We start from the raw sequence: 18,289 nt of genomic DNA, 5'->3' as shown, positions 1-18,289 counted from the left end.
AAACACCTAAGCCCCTTTATATTTACCACTGCTTTAATTAAAAATGTTTCCTTAAAAATTCAAAGTAGATAATCCCATAAAGATGCAAGCAAATTTGTTACAATTTGAAACCTTAGAAAGTTTTCAAGTATCATGAACATATTTTAATAATGATTTTGTTCTTAGTAAATACAAACTTCAATGTTAAAACATAAGATCTTCCAATTGATTTATTCAAAATAATTGATGCATTCAACCCCTATTCCAGTAATTTACCTTTTGTAAAGAAGGCTTTTCTGGAACATAACCAGAGACCATACTAATATAAACAACAGACATCCTGGGAGTTCTAAGATTGTGGTTGTCTGTAAAAATAAAAAAAAAATTGTGGCAAAGAAAGAAATCAAACGCATTTCAGTGCAACATAAAATTTCAAATAGAATAAAGTTAATTTCACTGGAAAACAGAAACTTAAATAAAAATGTAAATACTTTGTTTCACAATTTGCATTGCATGAACATGTTTCAATTCAATAAGTTGTTAATTAACATACATGGTATTATTTTAGATAACTTTTAATATAAAGATGAGGTTAAAAACTGAGACCCAAATTACTAATTTGACTAATTAGTTGAAAATACATTGTAACAGATAATTAAAAGCTAAAACCATTTTCGAAGCGTCCCTTAAACGATGTTATTAGCAATTACCAACCATATTCAAGATTTCTGACAGCTTCTATCATATAACATCGTAAAACATTTTCACTAACTTGACGTTTGAAATGTGTTTCTTTATAAGTCACATTACTCACTCTTATCTTTCACAATCAGGATAATTTTGTGTACTCAGGACTATTCCCATGTTAAACTTACCTGACGCAAAAGTGAAGAGTACTTTCTTTGCAATCAGAAGTGGAGTTCGAACCAGTGAGGGTAAAATCTTCGCTGTCAAATGTATTGGAATTCAGAATGTTGTATTTCCGTTTAACCTAGACGTATGTAATCAAATAATGTTGCTTTAATAACATTACTAAGATAAAACAGATTTAACAACGTTTTGTGTTGATATTTGATACAATCTTTAATTAATTAAGAATATTATTTCATTTAGATAAATGGCATCCAACAAAGACAGAAGTAAATACAGTTTTTTTACTTTAAGAAACTATTCAAACCTAAATATGTGTCAAACATTCTAGAATCTAGACCATTTGATAATTAATATCCGCTGGTACATTTATCGTACGACAACTATATACCGATAGGTTATAAATATAGTTGAAAAAATGTATAATTATGAAACATACTTAATTTTATTTACTTATTTAATGGTTATAAATAGTCGATGAAAGCATGATATGATAAGTTGTAGATGTATAAAACTCAAATACTGTCTGCTATTAATAATTTAAACATTTATGTTTTATTCGTTTGCTACCGTATGTCAAATTTCTTCCTGTTTGGAACGTGTTGTAGAACTTTATCACAGAACGACTGGTGTGGGTATTAACACTTTTACTGATAAGTAGAGAACAACATTTCGACCTTCCGAGGCCATCTTCAGGTTAATAAAGAGAGAGTTTGCAACTGACCGTTTGCCGGGCGCGTGTATTAGGGACGACATTATAAACCTAGGAAAGTTGATTGTTCTCTGCTTATCAATAAGTATTAATACCCATTCCAGCCGTTTTGAGATATATTTTTATTTGAAGTGAATTTCTCGTCATCGAGAGTTGTAGAAATTTCTTGATGCTTATCTTGGAGTTGATTTAGCAGAAAAGTGAATCATTTCATTGATGAAATTATTCGTGGTTCTTTATGAATTTAGCGCATATGTAGTTTAGTGTAAGTATTCATAATATAAACTATAACATAATTTATACAGATCTTAGAAACTTCGATATAGGTAATTCGTTTGGCTGAAAATCACGTGAACAGTATAGCAAAAGGATATTGTAATTATGAGTGGGCCTGGCATGGCCAAGCGCGTAAGGCGTGCGACTCGTAATCCGAGGGTCGCGAGTTCGCGCCCGCGTCGCGCTAAACATGCTCGCCCTCCCAGCCGTGGGGGCGTATAATGTGACGGTCAATCCCACTATTCGTTGGTAAAAGAGTAGCCTAAGAGTTGGCGGTGGGTGGCGATGACTAGCTGCTTTCCCTCTAGTCTTACACTGCTATTTTAGGGACGGCTAGCACAGATAGCCCTCGAGTAGCTTTGTGCGAAATTCCAAAACAAACAATTATGAGTGATTTGTAAATCAAAACTTAGAATAGTACATTAACCTTAGATTACGGTGTTTCAGTCATGGAATTTGTTCCTTCAAATGACAAATCTTGATATTAAACGAATGATCCTCTCAAGAGCAACTTTGTAGAATAGGGTAAATAATTTGAAATGCTTGTGCTATACTTTTTATAGCTTGCAGTATATAAGAAACTGATGTAAAAGAATTATGTACTGAGTAATAATGTGAAGTTTCTTCAATATTAATAGACCTAAAGAGTTTTTTATTAAACAAGCCTGGTTAAGCACACATCCATGGCTTTCTGCAGTCACTTTCAGAACATTGGGAACCTCCTTTACCGCCATCTTCTGTGAGACAAATCTGTTGTCATTGTCCACTAAGAAATTCATTTTCTTATCGCAGTTCTCTAGTTTAAGTTGAATATTAATGGGGCTAGAATCGACAAACATAGCATACAACGAAAGGGCATGAAGTAAAACAACTGTACCCTTAGAGATATAAAAAGACAACATTGTAACTGTTGCACTTAAAACATTGTTTTCATTACAATAGTGTTACAAATGTATATCTCCGTTGAAAATAACAACTTCGACAATTCCAAATGGCGCTCGGCTATGTAGCACTAGAGATCTAACATCTAATATTCTTTTATCTCTTTAAAGTTTAACTTGTTGTTACGTTTCAATTGTGGACTGTTTTTATACCTGCAAGTTGCACAAACACAAATGTAATTGGGTTGTCAAGTCTCTTTTAAAATTTGGAAACGTATTTTGAAACGAAAATATAATAATTTTTTTAATTACAACTCCTTAAGAAGAACGCTGCATTACGTGTATTGTTGTTGAAACTATAAACTGGTGCTGATTATAATAGCTGAAACCGTGATGAATAGAATAATACTACAATGTCGATCAAATAAGGGAACCAATACATCCAATAGACATTTTATGGCTGCTATATAGTTTTATTTTGTATTTATTGAAAGAAAACAAGAATTAAAAAAATAATTCCTGAAATCTCAAGCCAACAGCTCTTTCAAGATATTATTATAGATCCGAGTTTAAATATTCCTTCTCCAAGTTCACCTAAACTACACAAACTTCGGTTGACATAAATCCTCCTTGAGAATTAATTTGCATTGTTAACCAAAGAAATATAGGTTGAGCGTTTCCCACAGTATTCTGTCTTTTTGAAGTCATTGAGGCTAACAAAGCATCACTTGCAATTTCAGTGTCAATAGAGTTAGGTTTAGAATTCTTGTTGGTTTTCCAAATTTTCATGTGACCTTAGGAGTAAGTAAATAGATGTCAACAACCAGTGAAATTTCGTTTAATATTACTTATATGGCCTGGCATGGCCATGGGGTTAAGGCACTCGATTCGTAAGCCGAGGGTCGCGGGTTCGAATCCCCGTCACACCAAATATGCTCGCCCTTTTAGCCGTAAGGCCATTATAATGTGACGGCCATTCCCACTATTCGTTGGTAAACGAGTAGCCCAAGAGTTGGCGGTGGGTGGTGGTAACTAGTTGCCTTCTCTCTAATCTTACACTGGTAAATTAGGGACGGCTAGCACTGATAGCCCTCGTATAGCTTTGCGCAAAATTCCAACCAAACCAATTACTTGCATAATATTTTGTATTTGTAAATTTTAATTGATAACGATAAGCGCAAATTAATTATAATATCAGATGTGAAGAACATGGTGAAATTCACAAATACTTCATAATGTAAAACATCCAAACAGACTTTCATATTTGTCTTTCAAAATTATCACATGAGCGAACATTATAAGATGCTAACGTTTGAATCTGAGAAATGTTGTGCTAAAGTTGTATTCTGTGATATATTTAAGCTACAGTACGTGCGAGGTTGTGATTTCAGATCCAAATTTTTGTTGTTTTTATAAATTACTTACCCTTTGCATATTTTTGTATACGATACTATAGGGGTAAGGAAGATAAAAAGGAACATGCTTCTTACTGTTCACGAGGGAAACATGACTTACGGAAACGAAAGTATCTTATGTTTATCAACCTCTAATTTCGGCTCTTTCTTTGAGCTGCTCCAAGTATTCATTCTGTGGTAAGTTTGCCAGAGAAACAGCATAAGCCATCAAAGCTGCAAGATAGGTAGGTAAGAAGATTCATTGCTTATACAGCCAAGATGATAGGATCGTTCTTAGATTATCCATATTCCAATGAAGAAGTCAAAACATAAGCTGATCGCTGTCTTTGACTCCACCCTGTAGAAATATTTAAAAAGCGTCTTTGTTATTAGTTAACATTTTGTAAAATAAAGAAATAATTTTTTTTTTCTAAAGTCCTTTATATGAATCGCTACATTTAAATTACAATACAGGTATATTTACTTTAGGTAAAACATTGAAACTTTAACTTAATTTCATATTTAATTAGTTTCTTCGTTTTCAGTAATACAAGTCGTAAGCAAAACATCACTTTATGAAATATTTAAAACTGGTGTTTATTTACATTATAAAACTTATCATTTTTCCAGATCAAATTTTAAAGTAAAAATTTATTCTACATGACGTTAATGAAAGGTATCAATAAAGTATATACAAAGGTAAATTGTAAACATGTGTGGTTTAGAATTTTCAATTAAAAACAGTTTACTACGATGTTCGAACTGAACTTTTAAAAAAAAGTTCGACTTGATGTGTATGTTTTCGTATTAAAAAAAAAGCTACATCGGCCAATCAGATGTGGTAATTGAGCGTTGTAAATTCGAATACTTACTTGTCTTAAACAGTTAAATCATAGCAGATGTTGTATATTTTATATAATATATTGAGGTTAAAAAGAAAGGTATAGAAATAAACGACATTTATCGCTTCGCACATTCACAAATTTCGTTTTACTTTATTGTAACTGGTGCAGTGGATGGTGTGATTTTTAAAACCACTAAAAATTCTGACCTTGCAACTTATTAAAAAAGCTTGAGTGAATTCCATAACCAGAAAAGAATTAAAGGTAATTCACGAATTATATAATTTAATGTTTGTATGGTTTACACTCGCTTTAGAGCAAAGCTCTTTGGGTTACTTGGTGTGTCCATCGCTTTATCGCGAGAAATCGAACTTAAGATTGTAGCGCAGTAGATCCATAAAAAATACAACCGCTCCACCAGGGGACTCTACTTTAATGAAATTATGCTAATATAAAATATTTTGAGCTAGATTTTCTTGAAAACCCAAATACTCACGACGTTTGCAGCTTAAAGGATGAAAAATAAGTTTTTGTATTATTACACAAATAGAACATGTGGTTAGAATAGTTAAACCTGTAGGACACATGGGTTAACAAATATTTTTTAAGCTGTGTAAATATTGTCACAATTGACATCTCTTAAAATAAGCTGTGAGAAGAAAGGAAGTAAATCTTTATAGCTTGATGTATCACTTTTCCTACGGAATGAAAGCAGCCATTCTCTCGTCTCTGTTTGACGATCCAATTGTACGTTTTATCTAAGTCCGAATCATCGATAGTGATGAATTACTTTGCTTGAACAAAAGATTTAGCTACAAAAACCGTCAACCCAAGACTATATTCTTTGTCTCTTTCACCAAATGCGCTATAAGACCCGTTCTGAGGACGATATTTCAGTTCTCTCTGATAGCCTGATAAAAAAATACACAAGCCCATTTCCTTACTTTTAGAAACCACAACACCTTTCTAGCAAAGGAAACTCAAACCATTTTCAACGAATAAGTTCAACCAAGCTGATGATCAGAAAGCAAACTACAAAATCATTAAAACAAAAATATAGAGTAGTATTTTTTAGAATGGCATAACGTGTTAATTAATCAAAGTAAAATATTCCATAGAATCATAATTGCTAAACTAAAATTACGTACTTCTTTATTTTACACTCCTGATAAACTTTTTAACCAACATATACAGATGTGTTTGAATTTATCAAAATCAATTTTGAAATGCCAGTTAGTATCGTAAGAATTTGGCCACTCAGCTTTCAATGTATTTCATGTGAAGACACCGATTCTTTGCAACAACATTTCACTGAAAAGAACGAGAACACTGTTGTTTCATAAAAGATCTTTAACCGTTTTTGCTTGTATGATATAATATTGCAATAAAATATAGAATATGTCACAAAAGTGTTTTCAGTTATTTTATGGCCGCAATTTATGGATATAAACGTAAGCTAAACATTCGTAGAGTATGAAAAAATACAAAGTTATCTCTCCGTACTGTGAGGTTAACGTGTTGACACCAGTACACCATGAGGGAATACCATTTGTGTACAAACTTAATATCAATGAGACTGGTTTCTGGCAACACAGAGTGTCCAGCTACATGCCGTTGTGTTTACACGATGAAAGTACAAACGTTATTCCACGTTTGACTATTCCCAGTCACTCGCATCAAACTTCTGTACTGTATCTATTTACGTGGTTATAATTGAATTGGGAAAAAAAAGTAAAAAAGTACTGATCTCGGTGCATAACACAAAAGTCTTCTCTAATAGTTATATATTATTGAAAATTTCCCACAATACCACTTTCCTGCAAAGGGATTTGAGCTGAAGAGCAACAGTCTACATCCATCTTATTACACCTTTCAAAATTAAAATTCTCAAATCCATTTATAAACTGCTCAAAAAATTAAACAAGTACGTTCCGTTTTTTATTTAATTTATCTCAGTGTGATAATATTTTATTGTTTAGGTAATTTTCCTCATTTCAGTTCCATCTGTATTTATTTTCTAATGTGTGATGAACGGTAAAACATGGAGAAATAAAATTTAAAAAAATGACCAATATCACCAAAACTGATATCCCATATGAAACAATACTTTAAACAGTTTACATGCGTTTACTTAAGAAATGTTTGAAACATTCAATATCTAGTGTGACCTCCACGAGCTGTGACATACTCCTGACACCGATTTGGCACACTTCGAATCAGTCTATCAATGTTATCTTGGGGTATAGCAGCCCACTCGTCTACCAGGGCTTGTCGGATTTCCTGTTCATTCTGAGGAGGGTGCTGGCGTTCACTAACACGCCTCGACAACATATCCCAACAATATTCAATCGGATTTAAATCCAGAGATCTGGCGGGCCATTTAAAAGTCTCTATTCCTTCCTCGTCAAGGAAGCCCATACACAGGCTGGCGACGTGTGCTCACGCATTAACCTTTATGTAAGTGAACCCATCACCGACAGAACCAGCAAAAGGACTCACAATGGGTTTCAGAATTTCGTTTCTATATCGTCGTGCGTTCATAGCACCTTTGTCGAGTATGAATATGTCCGTGTGGCCACTCAAGCATATGCCTGCCTAGACCATTACAGAATCTCCTCCATAAGCGTCGACTTGCACAATGTTACAGGCGGAAAATCGTTCTCCTCGGCGTCTCTACACACTCGCACGTCAATCATCACGACACACAGTGAATTTGCTATCATCTGTTCACAGCACAGTGGCCCATTGACGAAGTGTCCAGTTCAGGTGTTGACGAGCAAACTCCAACCTGCATGGTGTCACGCTGTCAGAATAACGCCTCTTGCAGGCCGTCTGGCCCTAAGGCGTCCTTCGTGCAGACGATTGTGAACTGTTTGGGTCGACACATGGGTTCCAGTGGAATGCTGAAGGTCATTTCGCAGTGACCAAGCCGTAGTTAACCTATCCTGCAGAGCGGCAGTCACGAAGTAGCGGTCCTCTCTGGCTGTAGTGCAGCGATGCCGCCTTGACCTGGTCTCCTGCCATAATAGTTCATCTCTTGGTAGCGTCGCCAAAGTCGATTGATGATGCTTGGTGACACACCGATGCGCTGTGCCACCCTCCTTTGGGTCTGGCCAACCTCCAGCATCTGGACTGCTCTAGCCACCTCGTTCTCTGTCAGACGGCGCCTGATTGCTTAGGTACACAAGATGAAGGTACACGCTGACAAAACGAGCCACAAAAGATCCGTGTTGGTGTTTGTTTCAAGAATTAGTGAGGAATGCATAGTTTCATGTAACAGTCTTATATAGGTCACATTGAGTTGTATTCTTCTTGAGGGAGGTGAGTTTCGTTTGAGTTGCTTCAAACGTAACTCACAAGCTTAAAATATACACTTGTAGACGAACGGATATGTTTTTCATACATAAATCTAGTTATGACAAAAATATACTGAAATATTTTTGAGCAGTATTTGTTTCCGTAAAATCTTATATACCTAGATGCAGTAGCTCTGTGTATCAAAGATGAATTGCATGTCTCATTCTCTTTGTTGTGAATACTTTTTACTACAAAATGCATTTTAACAAGATATTCTATAACAAACAGACCATGGAGAAAGGCTTAACATTAAAGCTACGCAAGCTCGATATTTGAAATGCAATAATAAATAAGTGGTGATATTTAATTTATTTTTTAAAAGAGCAGCAACTTGCCTTAAAGATTAACAGAGTACGTTAACTAGTTTAGAGTTGCACGAGAATCCTTGCTATGTTTGATCAAAGCAATGTTAAACTGATAATATGATATACAGAAAAGTCTTAATTTTGGAAAATAAAGTGTAAATATGCGTCGTTAACGTCGAAAGGAAATCCTGTATATGAATAATTCTTTTATAAGTCGTATGTATCTCCACCTTTCTTTGTGCCATTTCTTTCTAATTGTACGTAGTGGTGTAAATTAAGACTTTTCCATACATCGTAAATCCAAGATTGCATCCAATTTTCAATATTCTTGTTATTTCATGATTTAGTTACAGTTCTCTTATGGAGAAAAATTCGAAAACCTTGTCGTTATTAAATACAAAATAATACACAGGTATTGAACCCCGTTTTTTTGGCGTTATAAGTCTCCAGACTTACTGCTGAACTAGTGGAAGTAGCTCTAAAGTAAAATGCTAGACAGCATTTTTTTTTAATTTCGCGTAAAGCTACTCGAAGGCTATCTGCGCTAGCCGTCCCTCATTTAGCAGTGTAAGACTAGAGGGAAGGCAGCTACCCATCGCCAACTCTTGGGCTACTGTTTTACCAACGAATAGTGGGATTGACCGAACATTATAACTCCCCCACGGCTGAAAGGGAGAGAACATGTTTGGTGCGACCGGGATTCGAACCCGCGACCCTCGGATTACGAGTCGAAGGTCTTAACCCACTTGAACATGCCGGGCCGATCTTCAGCAATAGAACACTCAGCGTGTGGCCAATGAAGAACGCACAGATGGCCAGCTCTATCTTGAGTGAATTGTATTTATATCAACGCAGAATTAAGTAGCTCATTGTGACTATCGATAATATATTAGTGAAATTATAGATTAAATAGAAGATTCAATATTATTTGTAAGTTTGTGATAGTTTGTAGTCAGATCATTATTCAATTTGGCCAATGATATGTTACTGTTTTTATATTAGAATATATTTGTATTAAAAACGAAAGAAACCGTGTGCATCAATCTTGTTATTATGTATCATAAATTGGATATATATCGACATTTAACTTCTAAGTCTAAATTACAATTTAATTCAGTTTTAGGCTATTTTAGTAAGTAAAGTAAACAAATGGTGAATATTTGAGCACCGAGAAAAACGGATTTCTAGAAAAAAGACAAATTTCTCATAGAAGGAAAATATTTTCGATTCTGGCATAAACTAACATTTGTCGTTTGCATATTATAACACAAACTTTTATTGTAAGAGTAATGTAATTAACAAAAAACAACACAGTCTATAAATATAAAATATTAGGGTGAAATTTTAATAGACTAGAAGATAAATTTTCTTCGACCAGTAAAGGCCTTGTTGTGGCATCGACGGCTTTGAGAGATGTTGTAATTTCGTTCTCACAGCGGACGCTGTTATCTATGCTCCGTGTTCGTACGGTAAGATTGACAAATCCCAGGGATTTCGCTTGAATTTTGAAAGGATACGTGTAGCTGTCTTTTCCACAAACCCAAAATTCTTTCTGTGAGGAGGCATTAATAATCGTAAAATTTTGGATGTTATCCAGAGATGTTCGAACCTTTAAAAAATCAGAATACTTAATACGTAGTCTTATAGATAAATCTTTATCAATCATCTTTGAAAGTAACACATTTTTCTAAATCAAAATATTCTCATTCATTTGTTATTAATTTATAAAATTTCCTCAAATGCAATACACAAAGAGTTATTATAAAAGCTCACTGTCTTCGGTTTATGTGTATACTACAATCATAATGTTATATACAGAATTCGACTGATTTGTTAGAGATTATTGTTACGACTTTTTCTAATAACTATGAAAGCATACTGTGTCTATTATTTTTTATTTATGACAATAAAAAAGTTTGTCTGTGATTCTGGATGTGGGTGTGACCACTGTAACTTCAATGCTAGATGAATTCCAAGGGTTTGTACTTGATTATTATTACTTGACTATATACGTACGTTTATTAGCATCTTTGTTTTTGTGCAAAACACGTAGAAAACACATGCGCACGTTCGAGCGTGCATGCATATCTTTTTAATTGGTTTTCGTATTCGTGGTGAACAGAACACAGATAGTTCACTGTATAGCTTTGTGTTTAATTCTGAACAGTTATTTATTTAACTTGATTGCTTCTGATAACGATAGTGTACTTTTTAAAATTAAATTTACTGTAAATAGTATGTCAAAGTGTTTTTCGTGTGAAAATGAATTTGAAACCTTAAAAGCAGGGCCCGCCATAGCCAAGTGGTTAAGGCACTTGACTCGTCATCTGAGGGTTGTGGGTTTGAATCCCTGTCACGCCAAACATGCTCGCCCTTTCAGCCGTGAGGGAGTTACAATGTTACGGTGAATTTCACTATTCGTTGGTGTAAGAGTTGGCGATGGGTGGTGATGACTAGCTGTCTTCCCTCTAATTTGAAATGGCTAGCGCTGATAGCTCTCGTGTAGTTTTGCGCGAAATTTAAAACAAACCAAACCTTAAAAGGAAAAATAGATCGGATGGACAATTTTGATTACTTTCGTGCAAAATGCTCGGTTTGTTTTGAATTTTGCGCAAAGATACACGAAGGCTATCTGCACAAGCCGTCCCAAAGTTTGCAGTATAAGACTAGAGGAAAGACAGCTAGTCATCACCACCCACCGCCAACTCTTGAACTACTCTTTTACCAACGAATAGTGGGTTTGATCGCCACATTATAACGCCCACACGGCTTTGAGGGCGAGCATGTTTGATGCGACGGAGATTCGATCCCGCAATCGTCGGATTACGAGTCGAGTGCTTTACCCACCTGGCCATGCCGGGTCCGTGAAAAATATACTCAAATCAAAACATTGGAGAATTTATTCAACAATGGTATAAGGAAGTTAACTAGATTTGCCAAATGTATAAGAAGGAATATCATGCTGTAACTTATAAAGATTTTCAAGATATGGTGGTGGGAGTTAAACATATAAAGGCAACAATAGCAAACATGGACAAAGTTTTTGGAATTTGAAATTGAGAACAAATGTTTTCTTGACTACTTGATGATTTCTTAACTTTGGACCAATTGAAAACACCATGTGTGAATTTATAGCGGAAGGTAAGGAAAGTAGAAGCATAAACTAGCGTGTTAAATAAAACAAGTGAAGAGCTTATAGGAGAGATTGTTATTCATGGAGCAAAGACGTAGAATTGAAAATGTTGAGGTCGTCATGCAAGTTGGGCTAGCATTAGGCCTACAATTAGGACCAAGTAACATTTAAATAAAGGCCCGGCATGGCCAGGTGGGTTAAGGCGTTCGACTCGTAATCTGAGGGTCACGGGTTTGAATGCCGGTTGCACCAAAGACGCTTGCACTTTCAGTCGTGGGGGCATTATAATGTGACGGTCAATTCCACTATTCGTTGGTAAAAGAGTAGCCCAAGAGGTGGCGGTGGGTGGTGATGACTAGCTGCCTTTCCTCTAGTCTTACACTGCTAAATTAGGGACGGCTAGCGTAGATAGCTCTCGAGTAGCTTTCCGCGAAATTCAAAAAATAAACAAACAAAACATTAAATAACCTACAGTGTGCAAACGTACAGCTCCTCATGGCAGCCTTTCATAGTAGTATGCCCCCCGCTAGTAAGCGGTAAGTCTACGGATTTACATCTCTAAAATCAGTGGTTCAATTTCCCTCGGTGGGCTCAGCAGATAGCTCGATGTGGCTTTGCTATAAGAAAAAAACACGCACACACATAGTAGTACACCTTGCTAGCCAGCTGAAAGACAGCAACAAAGGATTAAGGCTGTCAAAACATAGGTTTATTTGCTAAGGAAATCCATTAAATGTTTCTAGATACACGAGATATAAACGTGTGGAGGGGAAAAATATACCCTAAGTTCGGTCCAATGCTGAATTAAAACTTTTAGATCAAAGGCAGATGCAGGAGAGAACAGAACAACAACCAACTATTTTAATATAATAGGTAAACATTTTTCTATACATAATATGTATGTACTTATATGGAATTCCTAAATTATTTAGAGTATTTTTATGTACTTAAAAATTATGAAGCTGGAGATATTTGCTACTTTAATCAATTATGTAGAAAAATATTAGAAAGTTTTGCTGAATTTCACACGAATATTACAGGCTTAATGAAAAAAACTGCTGCCAACAGAAATAAGAATAAATGTTATAATAACAATACTATCAGAATGTTGGTTAGATAACTTGTAAATCCACGTACAAAGTTTTTCTCTATCTTAAAGCACTTATGTAGTTCAAGTTTACCTAAACAAGACTTAAAACTACTATTTAAAAGTGTGTTAACAAAAAACAACATAAATTCGACGCTATGAAGTCTGCAAAAATGTCAGTTTTTTGTACCAAACGAAATGTAAGTTGTTTTTCTGTTTTGGTTGAAAATTACAATTCACTGTGAAGAGATAGTTTTAATTATTCAGTTGCATTACAAAATTTCCCAAAGTGAACAGCTTTTTATGAATATTTTTAATGGAAATGTTGTGTGATTTATAAAATTGAAAGATTTGTAAAGTAGTAATGTTGGGTAAGATATTTTTAGTTTGTGATAGACGTGTTTCTTTCATTGTTACAATTTTTTGTGATTCTTCTTTAAACGACAATATCACTCTCAATTAGTTATAGAAAACGCATACTGTGACCTGATATGAACTGGACTGTTAAACAATTTTCTTAGCTATTATTAGTCCAGTGAATACGATTTATGTTCTAAAATCTAGTTCAAGTATTTACTGCTGTTTTAGTTTAAATATTTAAAAGCAAAGCCACAACGGGCTATTTGCTGTGTCTACAGAAGGGAATCGAATTTCTAATTTAGCGTTCTAAAGCGGTAGACTTACTTACCTCTGTACAGCGGGTTACAAGAGTTATAAGATGACCCAATATGACGTAAGTTTATTGGGTTTTCAGAGCTTTTGTTTTTGGTAAACCGTAGATTTTCGGTGATTTAGATGTTTATATCCAACATTTTTAAAATTTAAAGGCAATAGATTGTTCTTCATAGTATTTTGAATAGTTTGCTGAATTTTTTTGTTCTATGTTGCGTTAAGGTTAGTATTCGACTGAGTGAATTTAGACAAATAATTCAATATATTTATTGGTAAGGAATCATATTGTTTGGATGTTAAAATCATGACTGATTTTCTTCCATCGGCTTTTGAATAGCAACGTATTCATTGTTCCCAAGAAGTTGTATGTCTTTTCTTTCTGATAACACTAAATTTTATTTTATAAGCTTTTTTTCTTTAGTATTTTTGAAGATTTTTCATTAAATTCATTTAGGAAGTTTTAAATGGACCAGATTTCGGTTTGGTAGGGCGATTGCTCATTAAATTATTTTTGTTTTCTTCAATGTTGACTATTTCTGATGATTATTGTTTGTTCTTAGATGAATGAGACGCGGATTTTTTTCTGGACTTTGACTTCTGATTAGTTACTGTTCATTGGGTTTGCGACTTGATTCTATTATTACATTCCTGCAAAGATCTTCAAGGATGGTTTGTAAGTATAGTAGTTGACACCTTTATTTAGAGCTGTGGTTTGAGATTGACTGAGTTGAAAGTTCACGCGGTTGATTATATTATTCTTTAATTTTTTTTTCTGTTTTATTACTATTATTGTGCTGACAGGAGAAGTTTTCCTATTCCATTTTAAGCGTTTGAAGTCGGCGCTTTTTTCTAGTAAACATAAAAATAAATTATCATGCGAGTTTTAGATATCTTCTTGTGGTTTAAGCGTATTTTCCGAAATGTTAGTTTTCGGTGTTAGGGAATAAGGTTAAACGTATATAGATACGTAATCACATAAGATTAACATAATAGGAAAGTTGGACATTAGGCGCAAAGAACATAGAATTGTCTACTGAGCGGCATTAAAAGCGCAACAAGTAATAAAATGAGTTGTTTCAAACAGGTTGAGCAATAACAGTACAATCACGCCTGAGTTTTAATCATGAGTAATCTCTGAAAACAAATTAGTAGTTCAGATCATTCTAATCAGCGTCATCACTTGTCAGTATTTAAACCGGTCAAAACTTACCCAATCCCTTCCTGTTGTACACAATGTGAGAGTATGGAAAAACTTTTGTATGCAGTACACACTGTTCTTTCAGTCTACAAAATGCCGGGTTTTAAAAGTTTAATTTCACCACAAAGAAAGATGCCACGGCTGACGCAAGAAAGCAGAGATCAGGGGGTCGGGATGATACCAGTCAGGGTCGCGGCACACTTTGTGGTGCACCTTCATGCACGTCCGCACACGGTAAGAGTTTGTACAAATTGTTTGAATGAGAACAATGTGAATGTTCTGGACTGGCCTCCATATTCGCCCGATATGAATCTCATCGAGCATCTCTGGAACATTCTGGGCCAGCGGATCCGTCATCAGGATTCTGCTACCAGTTCTCTCGCTGAACTACGTGCAGCACTTTTGGCTGAGTGGGACAACATCCCCCAGAGGCAGATTGACAATCTTGTGACAGCTTTTTGGCAGCGAATGGAGGACATAACCGTTATTAGTGTTCTGGATCTTAAAATCCTGATTAAACTGTTTGTGTGCAGTTTCCAATCAAATTTGAATATTGTGTAGTGCAAAGACATGATGATTTCATGATATGTACATTCAAAACTTATGTTTTACCTAGCATATTAAAATGTTTAACTGTATATACGTTGTTGCATTTTTAATGCGTCTCAGTATACAAACAAAATTCCCTTTATATTGTACTTTAAAATAATAGTTTCGTTTTGAGTTTTATTACAACTTAAAACTGTAAACAGCGAGTAGCATCTGTTTTTATAACAGTTATGACGTTTTGGTACTTAAATTAACATTCGACAATTTAACAAAATATTAAAATTCTTAAATCGATGGTGGTTCCTTGTTCATATACAGACCAATTGTTGTCAGTGCTCAGGTTCTCAATTTATTGATAAATATAATAAATACAAAAGTTATATAGTATTTTATGCAAAATATTTGCATAAGGTTAGGAATGTGTAGGGAAATGACGATCAAAGACATAGAGAGAGAGGCTTGAGTATTTATTAATTGTGGAATTGTTTGATTTAATTAATAAAGCTTCTCTGATTTTTTTTCCATTTGCGTCAGGCTCAAGTTTTAGTACTGGCACATTTTGTTGAAAAAAACTGTGGATGTTTTTGTTCATATACTCATTTACTTAAGGAGTTTTGGTTTTCTTTTTACCTTAACTTAATTAAGTGTAAGTAGGCTAGTAGGGCTAACTGCTAGGCTTAGATTAATATGTAAGGATGAGCAAATTGGTTTGGCTTGTTTTGAATTTTGCGCACAGCTACATGAGGGCTATCTGTGCTAGCTGTCCCTAATTTTGTAGTATAAGACTAGAGGAAAGGCAGCTAGTTATCACCACCCACCGCCAACTCTTGGGCTACTCTTTTTACAAACGAATAATGGGATTGATCGTCACATTATAACGCCTCCATGACTGAAATGGTGAGCATATTTGGTGTTATGTGGATTCGAACCCGCGACCCTCAGATTACGAGTCAAGTGCCTTAACTACCTTGCCATGCCGGGCCTGAGCAAATTGGTTGTTTGCACTTGTGAGATCAGTTCAAGGAAAGAAAGGAGCATTTTGGAACGAATGGTTTACATTTAAATGAGATAGGGCTAGCTTGTCTGCTAGGGCTGTTAACTGAGCTATAAGGGAAGTTTTAAAGTATGATTAGACAATGTTGAGGGTCAGAATATTCTAAACGCATGAAGAATAAGAAGCTGAGAAAATTTTTAGCATAGGAAATGACGATAGAAGTCGTTATAAAGATATGTGTAAATGTCACTATTGTAACACTAGAAATGAAAAAATAAAAAAACGACTACAGTGTTACAATAGTAACATTTAAACCTACCTTTATAACTACTTTTATCGTCATTTCCAATTTTATTGCAACACTAGAAGTAAAAGAAATAAAGAAAATGACCAAGGATTTTGATATAATGGGAAAAACTGAAACGTGGTTAAATGTAGACGATTTTCATGACAGCAATATCTTTGAAATATAGAATCTTTAATAGGGATACGGAACTAAAGTGACGGGAAAGAGTGGCTCTGTATGCAAAAAAGTTTTGAAGCTGAGGATGTTAAAAATAATAGCAAGGAGACTGAATCCATTTGGGTATCTATTAGTGGGTTTAAAGGGAAAGGGTTTTTAGTAAAAATTTGTTACAGACCACCAGATGAAATAAGTAAGAAACCTTACAATGATACTAAGATTGCAGCTGTTAATGCCATAAAGTCATAATTATGGGCGATTTTAATTCAGATATATAGATTAGGAAATTCTCGTGTCAAACTATGAGTGTGAAAGGCTTTTTTGAAACTGTTCAATAATACTTTCTTCACCAATCAGCCGAAAACCTACTAGAAATTACTATTTTAGATTTAATGTTAACTTCAAATACAGAAATGATTGAGAGGATGTAAATTAAGGCTTATCTGGGTGGATGTGATCATTGCTTTATTAGGCTCAATATTTTGCTGCATATGGAGATAAGGAATAATGGTATTTTGCTCACAAATGTCAAAAAGCAAATTTTGAAGGAATACGACAAGAATTATCTTTTGTGAATTGAACAGCTAAGTTACATGAAGGCACTAATCAAATGAGGAAAAATTTTAAGGTAAATTTTAAAATATTTAAGGTAAACATGTTCCTTACAGAAAGAAAAGAGCAGCTGGAAATAAAATCTAGGTTGGCTCACGAAGTTCACAACAGATGAAATTAAAGAAAAGCGTCATAAATTTAAGAATTTTTAATTGACTGGTATTACCAGAGTTTTAGAATATTATAAAAGAACAAGAAAGTTATCGAAATATGAAAGTAGGACGTCAAAAAGGATGTATGAGAAAACGTTGACTAAAAATGTATAATTTAAGAGTAAGTATTTCTTTAACTGCATTAAAACTAATCCAAATGTTAGGATGGGGATAGAACCATTGAGGGGTGATAAAGTAAGGTTGGTATTTGATTATTATGAGATGGCTAGAAAATCCGATGTTATTCTTTCTTCAGGCCTTTCTGACGAACATTTAAGCATTATACCAGATCTTGAACAGTTAATAGATGGATACAAGTTCAAACAGTGCTAATTCTGAGCTTGTAATGAAAAATAGTTAGGAAGTCTAAGGAATGATAAAGCTCCTGGACCAGATAATACTTTACTAAGGATCTTGAAGAAGGTTAAACAGGCCTGGCATGGCCAAGCGCGTTAAGGCGTGCGACTCGTAATCCGAGGGTCGCGGGTTCGCATCCCCGTAGCGCCAAACATGCTCGCCCTTTCAGCCGTGGGGGCGTTATAATGTAACGGTCAATCCCACTATTCGTTGGTAAAAGAGTAGCCCAAGAGTTGGCGGTGGGTGATGATGACTAGCTGTCTTCCTTTTAGTCTTACAATGCTAAATTAGGGACGGCTAGCACAGATAGCCCTCGTGTAGCTTTGTGCGAAATTCAAAAAATAAACAAACAGAAGGTTAAGGATTAAATATGTCAGCCATTTGTTATTTTTTATAAGTTCTTAAATAATGGGCACATTGAAAATCAACAAATAATATTCCTCTTTTCAAGGGAGG

The 18,289-nt window shown here is 34.7% G+C and overlaps 1 protein-coding gene across 14 annotated transcripts in view; it reads left to right on the top strand.

Moving 5' to 3' along the window:
• Positions 1–18,289, top strand: part of LOC143249145 (uncharacterized) — a 66,630-nt gene that overhangs the window by 13,077 nt on the left and 35,264 nt on the right. For 6 of the 14 annotated variants that reach the window (XM_076498539.1, XM_076498538.1, XM_076498535.1 and 3 more), the window contains exon 4: positions 4,175–6,363. In XM_076498539.1, the coding sequence (XP_076354654.1) occupies positions 4,175–4,314 (140 nt within the window). In that variant the 3' untranslated portion in view covers positions 4,315–6,363. Of the gene's footprint in view, positions 1–812; positions 4,138–4,174; positions 6,364–14,068; positions 14,182–18,289 lie in introns of those variants that run through there. The other 8 variants (XR_013027586.1, XR_013027585.1, XR_013027584.1 and 5 more) reach the window with 3 other exon arrangements.

Source organism: Tachypleus tridentatus, chromosome 4, assembly GCF_004210375.1.
Source record: "Tachypleus tridentatus isolate NWPU-2018 chromosome 4, ASM421037v1, whole genome shotgun sequence".
NCBI classification, from domain to species: domain Eukaryota; kingdom Metazoa; phylum Arthropoda; class Merostomata; order Xiphosura; family Limulidae; genus Tachypleus; species Tachypleus tridentatus.
The sequence above is the reverse complement of the archived record's forward strand: the minus strand, read 5'-3'. Positions and strand labels throughout refer to the sequence as shown.